At 51.3% G+C, this 12,372-nt stretch overlaps 1 protein-coding gene across 1 annotated transcript in view; it reads left to right on the top strand.

Moving 5' to 3' along the window:
• Positions 1 to 11,913, top strand: part of LOC119530190 (formin-like protein 3) — a 41,333-nt gene extending 29,420 nt beyond the window's left edge. Inside the window, exons 9-12 of the mRNA XM_037831403.1 lie at positions 2,687 to 2,890; positions 3,590 to 3,681; positions 4,162 to 4,291; positions 6,291 to 11,913. Coding sequence (XP_037687331.1) covers positions 2,687 to 2,890; positions 3,590 to 3,681; positions 4,162 to 4,291; positions 6,291 to 6,295 — 431 coding nt within the window. The 3' untranslated portion in view covers positions 6,296 to 11,913. The remainder of the gene's footprint in view (positions 1 to 2,686; positions 2,891 to 3,589; positions 3,682 to 4,161; positions 4,292 to 6,290) is intronic.
• The last annotated feature ends 459 nt before the right edge of the window (positions 11,914 to 12,372 follow it).

Here is a 12,372-nt window from a genome sequence, read left to right as displayed (position 1 = left end):
CCTTGAGCACTCATTTTTTCCGAGGCACTGTGCCATGTGCTGGGGACCCAGAAGAGAATAAGACAGAGGTCTGTCGAAGGAAAGTTGGGTTCAAGGGTGCAGGGTAATGCAAACGTTCTCGCACAGGGCGTGAGAATTCTCTGAGAATGAGAACAGCTGTATCAGGGATTGGACCCAGGGGTGAATTCGTTTTCTGTTTCCCACAAGTCCTTTACTGTTGTCAAAATGGAGATGGAACGACCCTCAGGTGGGTAGATCTGAACTAAGCCTGGCTGTGCTGCTGGCCGGCTCTGGGCCAGTTACTTAACCTCTCTGTGCCCTCTGCTTCCTTGTCTGGAAAATAAGGATGAAATTGTCCATTTCACAGGCTCTTCTGAGGATGGAAAGTGCCTCAGGCAGGGCCTGATGTAGCTGAGGCATCCCCTCATCCAGAAAACCTTCCCGGACCCCAGGCATGGGTTGGGGGCCTCCGCGGGGCTGCACCCCTGGGGGGCTCAGGGCACTCCCTGCAGTCTGCTGCACTGCCATATTAGGTGCTCAATAAATATCTGATAAAGGCGTCTAGGGAGGCTCACAGCAAGCCTGGTGTTTGAAAGGACATAAGCTGTTTCTGGAAAGTCTTATTGAAGGAAGTAATAGCACCAGAGGTCAAGATGAGTCTCCTACCTGCTAGTGAGTACAAAATATACACCCTGATGCATAGAGTTGTACCATATAAACTACCCACAGGGGAGAATGAATGCTCATTTTCAAATTCTGTAAAATCTGGTGCCTGGGACTGCAAAGCTGGATATGCTACAGTCTGGGGAAACTCCTGGGGGCCCTGATAACTATTTAAAAGGAAACAGACGTGGGCCCATCTGGCTTCATTCTCCTCTGCATCACCCGCCGTCCTCTTCTACAGTCGGGCTGCGGGGCGCTGGGCTGTCTCTGCTCCCGTTGGTGGGACACAGTGGGGAAGACGGGCTTCCACAGGCCTTCCCTGGGGGCTGCAGCCTCTGGGGCTTGGTCCCGGCCGGGGAGGGCGCTTTAGCCTGGCATCCCTTCAGGGCTGGGATAGCCTGCGGCTCTTGTCTCCTGGGACACCGAGCTGGGGTGGGCCCAGGGTCCCTGTCCTCCGGCTGTCACCTCCCCCGAAGAACCCCTTGCCCTGCTCCCTCCCCAGGGGTCCCCACTGGGTCCTCAGCAAGGCCAGGGAGAACTGAGGTCCCAGAGTTCGTTTCTGTTTTGATACCTTTACTGAAATATAGTTCACATATTTTATGTTCCATCCATTTAAATACAGTTCATTGGTTTTTAACATAGCCACAGACGTGTGCACCCATCACTACTATCTAATTTTAGAACACCCCTTACTCATTAGCACCCATTCCCCACCCCCGCCCACTCCATCTAGCCCTGGGCATCCACTCATCTACTCTCTGTCTCTGTCAAGGTCCCAGTTTTAAAACTGGATGCCTCCTGTTCTGGTTTGCTAATGCTGCTGTTATGCAAAACACCAGGATTGGCTTTTATAAAGAGGGTTTATTTGGTTACAAAGTTACAGTCTGAAGGCCATGAAAATGTCCTAATCAAGGCATCAACATGAGTATACCTTCACCAAAGAAAGGCCAATGGCATCCAGAAAACTTATGTTAGCTGGGAAGGCACGTGGCTGGCATCTGCTGATCCCAGGCTGTGTTCCAGCTCCTCTCTCAGCTCCTGTGTGTTCTTCAAAATGTTGCTCTTGGGGTGTTTTGTCCTCTCTTAGCTTCTCCAGAGCAAAGTGTCAGCAAAAGTCTGCTTTAAAAGGCCGTCTCCAAAATGTCTCTCTAAGCTGCAGCTAGTCCGAGGTCCTTCTGTCTGAGCTTTCATAGGGTCCAGAGAACTAATCAAGACCCACGTGAATGGGTGAGGCCACACCTCCATGGAAATTATCTAATCAGTTATTAGCCACAGTAGGGTGGGTCGCATCTCCATGGAAACAACCAAATCCAAAGGTTCCAACCTAATCAACACTACCTTGCCTGCCCCCACAAGATTGCCCTAAAGAACATGCCATTTTGGGGGACATAATACATCCAAACTGGCACACTCTTTTCCACTGGGAGTCCAATAGGTGTGTCTGCTTGGTGACATCCTAGATAGGCCACGTTGTGTCGCTGTTGAGAGCCTGAGGTCGTATCCCTGCTCAGCACTGACTCCTTTTATTACCTTGGACTAATTGTCTGTCCCCGGGATAATAATAGTATCTATCTCCTGGGAGGGACTGAGAGAATTAACTAAAGTGCCTGGCACATTCCACGTGTTGGCTATTACTATAATGAGCTCCTTGGCACCTTCCACCTTACTTTCTAGGAATATCAAGCTGCTAATGGTTCCCCAGAGCTACCTGCTGAGCAATGCCTCTGCGTCTTCCCTCAGTCCACCCTCCTGCTGGAATGGTCTTCCTCCATTTGTGTGCCAAGCGCACTCCTCTTCACCCTTCAAAACCTGTCTTGGTTAAGGCCTCCTCTTCCAGGGGTCTCCCCTGCTTCCCTGCATCTTGCCCTGCCCAGGTGCATCCTGCTCATGGGTCCATTTCCCCACCTGCTGGGACCCACAGGTAGGGACTGGTGTGTCCACGTTGGGACCGAGGCCAGACACCAGGAGCTGCTCACATGGTGCCCCGGGCTGGCCCTCAGCATGGGCTTTCTCTGCTTTTTAGGGGAATTCGAGAAAGATTCTGCAGAGTACGCCAAGCGTCTGGAATCTCTGGAAGAAGAGGAAGGTCAGCGTTTGAACAAAGGGGAGTCGGAAGAGGAAGCCGAGTGTCCCCATTTGCTTCCGCTCAGAGGCCTGATTCCAGAGGAGAATTTCGCTTCACTTGACTTGTGTCTTTTGCAAGAGTTTATCTTTAAACTGCTAAGAAGTGAGTAGTCAAGTTCAGCAACTCTCTGGTACCTCTGGTGATTGAGGGTTTTATGATCCTAGTCAGAATAAATTACATGATAGGTTATAATATTAAGTGGAAACAAAAAGAAAACGGGTTGCAGTTACAGGACAGTAACAGTACAGATAATAATAAAAAAGAGTAAACCAAAAGCTTCGGTGAGGTTTCTAAGCATTTTAAATGAATTACATCTTTTAACTCCCATAAAAGTACCATGAGACAGGTAATAGAATGACCTCCTTTTAAAATGAGGAGAGTGAGCACAGAGAGGCCACACAACCTACCGAAGGTTGCACAGGAAAGTGGCTGAGCTGAGATTTAAACCCAGGCTGGCTGGTTCCAAGACCTGTGCCTTTCTCCTTCCAATCACCTCAACCGTGTGAAAGTACAGTGAGTAAATCCCGCAGGTGTGAGTGGTGGTGATCGCTGAGAGGTGGGCTCAGAGAGGGTCTTAACTTCTTTATCCCTTCCTGAAGCTGCTGCAGTTTTCCAGTGGACAGACCCCTCTTCTATTATCAGGAAAAGAGGCAAACACTATTAAAAATAGTTTTGAAAACGGCCTGCGTACACTGGGTCCTAGCGGTTGGTTGCCTGCCTGCAGTGTGACACAAGGGGAAAGGGAGGTGCTTTTGGTTAGAAACAAGGGAAAATAATGGCCTTCTCTTGCCTTTCCCGCAGTCAAGGAATCTGAGCTCGGAGAACTGAAGAGGACGCTAGGAAGAGCGCGGGCGGAGCAGGAGGCCCTGCAGCGGCAGCTGGTGGAGTTCCAGGTGATGTCTCGGGCGTGGGAGGCCAGGAGCTCGGGAGGAAGCTGCCCAGCCCCCCAGCTCTGGACCCCACTGCCCGGCTCCCAGCCCCACCCTGTGGTGCCAGGAACAAGGACCGAATCCCACAGGATCCACTTAAAATAACGCTTTATAAACCCAGGGCCACTCCCCACTTCATACGTGGTGGGTTTTCAAACACGCGTCCTTAGAAGACACTCAGTGTTGCTTTGTCTCTTTGTGGCTTCGTGTCATGAGCCTTTGCCCCTTGCTTGTTTCACTCACTCGATCCCCCACGTGTCCACACGGCATTTGGCATGTGACTGCCAAGGGTGAACCCGCAAACAATGGGAATCAACTGTGTGTACTTTCCTGTTTACTTATTATGTACTCATTTGTCCATTCATTCACTCTTTCCATTTGGATGTCATGTTGTTCCCAATGAGGACAGGCCATCGCCCCTGAGCCTTTTGGTATTCCTTCCAGAACCAGCAGCAGAGGCTGGAGGTGGAGCTGGCAGGCCTCAAGACCTACGGGGTCATCCTGGAGAAGGAGTTTGAGAACCTAAACATGGTGCTGATGCTGTCCCACTTCGGCCTCCAAGTGCTGGACACAGGTGGGCTGGGGCTGCGTTGCGAGCCTGCACCCCTCCCTGCCCCCACTGCTTCCTCAGCCAGGGCCAGGGCAGATTGCCGTCTGCCGCTCGCTCACTCGTGCACGCGTTCACTTATTTCTTCAGTCACCAAACGTTGCAGTGTGGCCGGCTCGTGCCTGGCCCTGCCCCGGGTGCAAGGAAAAGGGAGATGGAGAGTGATGACTACCCCCAATCCAGCGCCCATGGGCATTGGGCCCTGAGCTGGGCACCAGGGTGGGGATGTGGAGACAAAGATGCCCCGGCCTCAAGCTCCAGTCAGGTGGGCCGCAAGGCACAGAGACAGGCTTGACGGAGGAAGGGGCATCTCAGGGGGCCTAGAAGGACAGCTCCAGGCTCGTCAGGCGAAGGTGTGGCGGCATGCCAGATGTGCCACGGGGGGGAGGTTTGGGAGCAGTGGGGAGGGGCCTGGCTGTGTCCTTATGCAGGGCCCTGAAAATGCCCTAAGAAAAATCCCGAACGCAGTCCTTTGTGAAATCCTCAAACACCATGACCCAGAGGTCATAAAAAGTGAACCTGCCCTCCGTCTCCCCACCTCCCAGTCTTATCACTTCTCCTCCCTAGAAGTTTTCCCTCTTAATGTCTCCCAGGATCTCCTTCCATCCAGGCATGTTTTTCTATAAATCTATGAACAGGATGATTCTAAAATAGCTCAATACCGGGGACTTCTGGGCCCTGGCTGGCCATGACCTTCCGTGGGCCAGGCTTTGGCCCCTTGTTGCTAGATTGGGGAGGCGGAAGTGGGGAGCCTGGGCAGTGACGGTTTACCAGCCAGTGTGGCGATTTCACACCTTTCAGGCTTGCTGTGGCCGCACTGGTGCGTTGCTGGTCAGCCCAGAGCACCGGACAGGCAGGACACGGCCAGACCCATCCGTCCATCGCTGGCTTTCTGATGGGCAGGAACGGGCTAGCGCTGTGCGTGTTCACTCTTGTGTGCTTCTCTGTACACATCTCAGAATTCTCTCCTGTGGTACATGGAGCTCTGCTCCCCCTGTTTAACCCTACCCAGTGGGGTGTCACAGACCCCAGCACACCAGTGGGTCCCTGTGGGTGGCCGCCGAGGTGGGGACAGCCCGGGGTTCCCTGGCACACACTGATGCAGGGACCCTCAGGGAACAGCTCGCCGGCAGGTGCGGAAACATCCCTGCTTCCAGGGCCCTGCAGGGAGAGGCAGGGTGGGTGCAGCGGCTTCAGGAGCTGGAGGCCCAGCCTCCTTTCCCCTCCCCACTAGGCTTGAGGGAGAACATTTGCCTTGGGGTGAATTTTTACAGGTAGCATATGTGAGATTAGCAGAAGTGGCCCCCTTGAGGGCTGGGCAGCCTGAGTCCTCACTGGAGGTGGAGCAGGTAGGAGGCCCGTTCTTTAGCGGCCACAAGCCCCCAGGCCCCAGGTCTTCCTTCCCGGCAGCATCGGGTGCCTCAGATCAGTTTACTGCGGTGGCGATGTCAGCCATTCTGGGAGCAGAGGAAGGATGCTGGGGGTGGGAGTGGGGGCTCCCAGGGGGGGCTCCCACCCAGGTGTGCCCACCTGAGTGTCCTTCCCAGGAAGACCCGAGAGAAGGTGCTGGATGTTGGCCCTGGGCAGTGTAATGCAAAAGAAACTTGGCTTTCAGAATTCTTTTATTGATCATTGGCTCCAAAATTATGAACACTCCCAGCATGGTCATGTCCACGGGGGTCCCTGGTGGGACCGTGCTCTCGGGCCGAGGTGGGGAGCAGACCCTCAGAGTGCTAGGGTCAGAGGACACCTGCCGGCCCCCACCCAGCCTTCCAGACCAGCTCTCAGGGCAGAGGGTGAGCCCCGAGTTCTAGCTCCGGGGCCTGCTGCTGGGCAGGGCTCCGTGAGGGTCCAGGAGGGGAGCAAGTGAGGTTTGCACTTGGATCTGAGACAACCCTGTGCTCCATCAGCTGCAAACAAACAAACAAACAAACTGATTTTTGCTCTTCCTTCTCCACCTCTGCAGCATAAAGCGGTGTCCCACCATGGCACTGGGGGGACCCCCAGGACATCTCCCGGCAGCTCCACGGTCAGCTTTGGCAGAGGCATCTGTGCCGGTGGAGGAAGGAGCAAAGGCCCCGGGGCCTTGCAGATGGGACCTTCGAGATGGCACTGCTGACTGAGGAGAAAATAAATTGTGTGTGTGTGTGTGTGTGTGTGTGTGTGTGTGTGTGTGTGTGTTTGAGCAGCCGACTAAGTCTGCTGTCTTTTGTTCCTGACTAGCGCAGTGTGTACCTGTACCTGTTCCTCCTGGGGGTTAAAAGTTGGCGCCTCAGGTTTGGGAAGATTCTGGCAGGGGGCATCAGTCTCTCCCTAGTCACCATCCTATAAAGCACCCCAAATCAGGGCTGAGGGAGACAGCTGTCTGCAGCTCACTCATTCGTGCTCACGTTCACGGAATGGGAGCCCTTGGTGTTTGCAGCCCCGAGCTGGAACCACCCCTAGTGCTTGTGGTCATCTCCATGACTCAGGGCATGCTACATACCCTCTGCAAGCTTTGTTTCCTCTCCTTTATTATAAAGACAATAATCGCTGATGGATCGTCAGCCTCAAAGCATCGGGTAAGGGTCCAGTAAGAGGATCAACCTGCCGAGGTTGGGGCCACTGGAAGCAGACCCTGACAGCAGGATTTGTACACGAGTGGTTTATTTGGGAGCCAAACCAGGTGGGGAAGTGGCCGTCAAAGGGTGTGAATTCCAAGCAAGTTTCCCCCAGGGCAACTGGAGCTTCCCGCTGGGGACACTGGGAGCCTGCATAGGATGCTGAGAGTCCCATGGGGAAGGAGCTGGGGTCCCCAAGCATTGCTGGAGGAGAGCTTCCAGGAGGGGTTGCACAGGTGGCAGTGGGCACGGAAGGCCCGAGAAGCCCCTGGGCAAGGAAGCTGGCCAGTGCATGCCCTCGGGGTGGGAAGGGTGAGGGATGTGGGTGGGCCCCACGGTGTCTGGTACAGGATGGGTGGGGTACACTGCAGCCTACAAATAATGCACTACAAAAAGCTGAGGTTGTCCTGGGGGCTCCGGCCCACCAGGCAGGGATGTGGATATTGGGTGAGGGTTGGGACCAGCTGTCTGCAACAGAAACCCAACCACAGTAACCACAGGACAGAAATTCCAGCTGTGGGCTGCCCGGGGCTGGACAGTGGCTGCCAGAAGGGCACAGCCACCTTTTCTCTTTCCACTAAGTTCTTCCTACCAAGGGGCCTCTGTCCTAATCCCCATTGCCCCAAGATGGCTGCTCAGCCTCCAGCATTGCTTCTGCATTCCAGGCAGGAAGAAGACAAGGGGCAAGGACAAAGGCAGGTGCCAGCCAGTCTGCTGCCTTTTGTTTTTTTTAAAACAGCTTTATTAAGATATAATTCACATATCATACAATTCGCCCATTTAAAGGATACAATTCAATTGTTTGGGGTAGGCTCACAGAATTGTGAAAGTATCACTACAGTCAGTTGTAGAACATTTTCATCACCTCAAAAAGAAACACCCTATCCTTTAGCCATCACCCCCTATCTTCCCTTCCCCTATCCCTAAGCAACCATGAATCTACTCTCTGTCTCTAAAGATTTCCCTGTTCTAGACATTTCATGTAAATGGAGTGATATAATATGTGGTCTTTCGTGTCTGCTTCTCTCACTTAGCATAATGCTTTTGTCCATGTTGTAGCATGTGTCAGTACTTCATTTCCCTTTTTATGGCCAAATACTCTTCCATCATATGGACAAAACCACACTTGCTTATCCACCCACCTATGGATGGATATTTCGGTTGCTTCCACCTTTTGGCTGTTAAGATGATCCGCCTCTTCTAAAGAGCTTCTTCCAAAAAAACCCATACAGCAGCTTCCATGTACATCTCAGGGGCCAAGATGGTGCAGGGGAGGCTGGGAAATGTAGTTTTGCTGGAAACAGGGCTGCTCTGAGTACAATTGGGTTGGCTTAGAGAGGAAGAAGGGGAGGTGAAAAAGTGCTGGGAGGGCAGCAGGTGGTGGCTGCCCCCGAGGAGTTCGTTTCTGCAGGAGGAAACCAGCTTGCTCTCATCCTGTGGAGGCACAACGGCCAAAGCCGAGGAACAGGAGCCTTGGGCTGGGCGCCGTCCTTGCAGCTGAGTCCAGCGTCTCCCTCTGCTGAGCGGACGTTTACGGGGTGTCTCCAGTGTCATTGCCAATCACGTGTTTACGCAGAGCTTTCAGCGGGGAGGTGATGTTGCCAGATTCGCTGGAGGCCTGCTCTGGACGGCACTTTGCCCGCATCATTTCTTCTCGAGTTCACAGTACCATTTTGAGGCAGGTCCCCTTGAGCCTGTTTATAGGTGGGAAGTGAGACCACATCACCTGTCCAAGGTGCCGCAGCAGGGGCCAGGCTTGGTTCCCATCACAGCAGTTTTCCACAGAAACCCCAGCTCCTGGCCGTCCCCATGGCCTCCGCAGCTGCCAACCCCTTTGCAGGGAGGAAGGGCGACTTCATCCTTCCAAACTGGCTCAGCCCCTCCCTCCCCACGGTTTCCCACCCCCTGCTCCCCCAGGATCCCCACTTACCCCAGGGCCTACGGTCATTGTTCCTTCTCTCATCTCCTCTAGATGAGAAGCTTCCCGGGACAGAGGTTGGACCCCTGGGCAAACCTTGCTGAATAACTAAAGAGCATCCCCTTGTCCAAATTAGACGAGATTTAGCGAATAAAACTACAGGACACCAGATACATTCAAATTTCAGATAAATAATCAGTAACTTTTAGTATAAGTATGTCCCATGCAATATTTGAGACATACTTATTCTAAAAAAAATCTGTTGTTTATCTGAAATTCAAATGCAACTGGGCATCCTGTATTTTATCTTAACAACCCTAACATTAACGTTTCTATCAACTGCGTGGCTCATTTACCTCAGTGTCTTCATTTCCTCGCTGGAGAATGGGTGCCCAGAGACGGAAAGGGACTTACTTCTCCAAGAACACACAGCCAATCGGTGGCAGCCTCTGAGCTCCCCCCACGTGCTAGGTCTGAGGCCTGTGCTTTTCTGGCAACACCAAAAAAAGTGAAGCAGGGAAGGAAATGGCAGGTCCAAAATGAGGGAACAGGTTCCAGCGGACCAGGAGGTCAGGGTGGGCTTCCTCTGGGGGCAGCGGGGAGGATTTACCTGTGAACAGTAGGTGAGGTTGATTCTGGCTTCCAAAAGTCTGTAGGACCTGGAACCCATCCCTCTGTCTCTGTTTCCCCACTCGCCACCAGGGAGTTAGCATAGCCCAGGCCTAAACACCATGGGTCCATGATGATCACACTGGCTTTCTTGATGGCCTCTGTACCTGGGGTGTCAAACACATCTTCTGCTGGAGCCTTCTGTAGATGGGGAGGGATGGCATCGTCAGCCATTCACCTGGTTACTCACAGTTGCTCCTGGAACTCCGGGCACAGCTGCTACCAAACCTGGGAGGCAGCACTGGGGGCAGGGCTGGCCAGTATACACAGTAAGCCGAGAGGCTGGGATGCCACTGGGCACCATCTGAAATCCAACTCCCAACCATGTCACCCGATGTTCCCCAGGGAGACACCAGCGTAGCTCAGGGCCTCGGGGCTCAGCAGGGCATACTCCTGTCGGCACATTTAAGGGGACCTGGAGAAACCAAATCCCTTGCCATGGTGACTGCCTTCCAACAAAGTGGGGTGAGCCATGACCATGTGAGGAGGCTTCTTGGGCTATGGGGACCTTGAAAAATGACAGAGACTGAAAGTGTGCTTCTGCTGATCTGTGCCCCTGAGCAGAGCTGTGACAGAATTATGTGGATCAGACTTCTTAGATCAGGAGACACAGGAAGAAATATTTTTGGGGGGACCCGGCACACACACAATTATAACTAAAACCAAAGCTTTACAAAACAGTATTACACTTGCTGCAGGGGTGCACTCTGACTGTTTGTCTTCTTTTCTATTTCATGCTTTAAAATTGCAGGGCACATTCCATTAAACTGACTTCAGGACTTCTTCATAAGTCCTGGCCATAGTTAAGAAACACCTCTCTTGGGCTCTCCTCGTTCCAGCCCCCATAGGTTTGTCCACCCTCTTTTATGACTCAGCAGGCTGGAGTCGCAGGCCTGGAGCTTTCCTCTCTCCACCTTAGGAAGCAAGCAACCTGGGCTCAGTGTGCAGCTCTGCCTCCTTGCAGGGATGGGCCTGGGTAAGGCACCAATGAAGCTCACAGTCAGAGGTGGTGATGACACCCGGCCATGGAATGAGGGATGAATCGGATAAGTAAGCTGTTAGGAGCACCAGCTCCGCACCCAGACTTCCTGGGTGCCCCGACACTGCTCCCTCCTAGCCGTGTGGCCTTGAGGAAGTCACCCAGCCTCCAGGATGCTCAGTCTCCCCAGCTGTAAAACGGGGATGAGTGCAGGACCTCAGTGGAGTGCCACGTGTGTTAAATGAGGTTGTAGGCCGTGCAGTAACTGTGAGCCAATACGACAATCAGGGCCGGCCTCCGGGCACGTGACCGGGACAGTGGCCACAGTGCATGGGACCTCAGAAGGGAACTCTGCTGCTGCTGGCTCGAAATTCTTGATTCCTTTATCTTTGGACTCGTAGTTTTGAAGTGAAGTCCCATGGGACAGTGGGGCACGGATGAGCGGAGGGGATTCCTGGGGCTCCGTGGGGCCCGTAGGGGGCCTGGGGCTGGGACCTGGGCCCGGACTGATGGTGGGATGGCGGCTCCACGTGGGGCAGGCCGGTGCGTGACCAGGGTAGGAGGCCCGCTCTCCCTTCTGCCCTCAGGCCACCCTGCAGCAGCTGCACAAATGTCATCTGGGCACCAAGACGAAACTGCCAGAGCACGGGCAGAAAACTTTTTCAGGATATTATTATAAAATAGAAGTGTATACCTGGACATCGCAATACAGCGTATCAGGGAGTTATTAGAATTCTTCCAAGAGTTTAGAATCTCTGATTTTGAAAACTATTGCAAGATTATAAAGCAAAAAGCTACAGGCTTAGAAATTAAAACTAAAATTAAAGATCTTCACAGTAGACAGAAAAGAACACTATCTTCATATGAAGCATTGGTGAGCCAATTATTAATAAGGAAGACAGTTTTAAAATTACTTTTTTTTAATTTGGAGGTACAACAATCAAATGCATAAATGGAAGTTTTGAATAATAGACACATCATGAAGCCACTTTGGGTTCAAATTTACATTTAAAATTAAATTTAGACTTACACAAAACTGATTTGTATGGAGAGTTAAATCTTTTTTAGAATAATTGATCTGCAAGAATCACCAGTTCCAGCAGTACTAAAGTTTATATTAAAATAATTAATCAAATGTATTCCAATGTAATCACAATCTACAAAATATTCTTAACAGCTCCAGTAACAGTTACATCAGCAGAAAGTTCCTTCTCAAAATGAACAATGATTGAAAATTATCTGTGATCTTGCATCTGCCAAGAATAACTGATGTTGCTTCCAGTTAAATCACCTAAAAATAAAGTGGCTAAACATATAAATTTTGATGACCTGATAAGTGAATTTGCAGAAAAGCAAGCCAGAAAAATCCTATAATCAAGCCAGCACATCAATAAAGTATTATTGTTTATTGTACTATTTAAAATCATGACACCGTACAAGTTATATTTTTACAATTTGTATGTTTATATCATTGCCACTGCATTATCTTTTTTTTTTTTATCTTTTTTTTTTTTAATCATCATTTTATTGAGATATATTCACATACCACGCAGTCATACAAAACAAATTGTACTTTCGATTGTTTACACTACCATTACATAGTTGTACATTCATCACCTAAATCAATCCCTGACACCTTCATTAGCACACACACAAAAATAACAAGAATAATAATTAGAGTGAAAAAGAGCAATTGAAGTAAAAAAGAACACTGGGTACCTTTGTCTGTTTGTTTGCTTCCCCCACTTTGTACACATCCATCCATAAACTAGACAAAGTGGAGTTTGGTCCTTATGGCATTCCCAATCCCACTGTCACCCCCTCATAAGCTACATTTTTATACAACTGTCTTCGAGATTCATGGGTTCTGGGTTGTAGTTTA

This window comes from Choloepus didactylus, chromosome 3 (assembly GCF_015220235.1).
Source record: "Choloepus didactylus isolate mChoDid1 chromosome 3, mChoDid1.pri, whole genome shotgun sequence".
Classification (NCBI taxonomy): Eukaryota; Metazoa; Chordata; class Mammalia; order Pilosa; family Megalonychidae; genus Choloepus; species Choloepus didactylus.
Note: the sequence above shows the minus strand (reverse complement) of the source record. Positions and strands in the feature narration are given on the sequence as shown.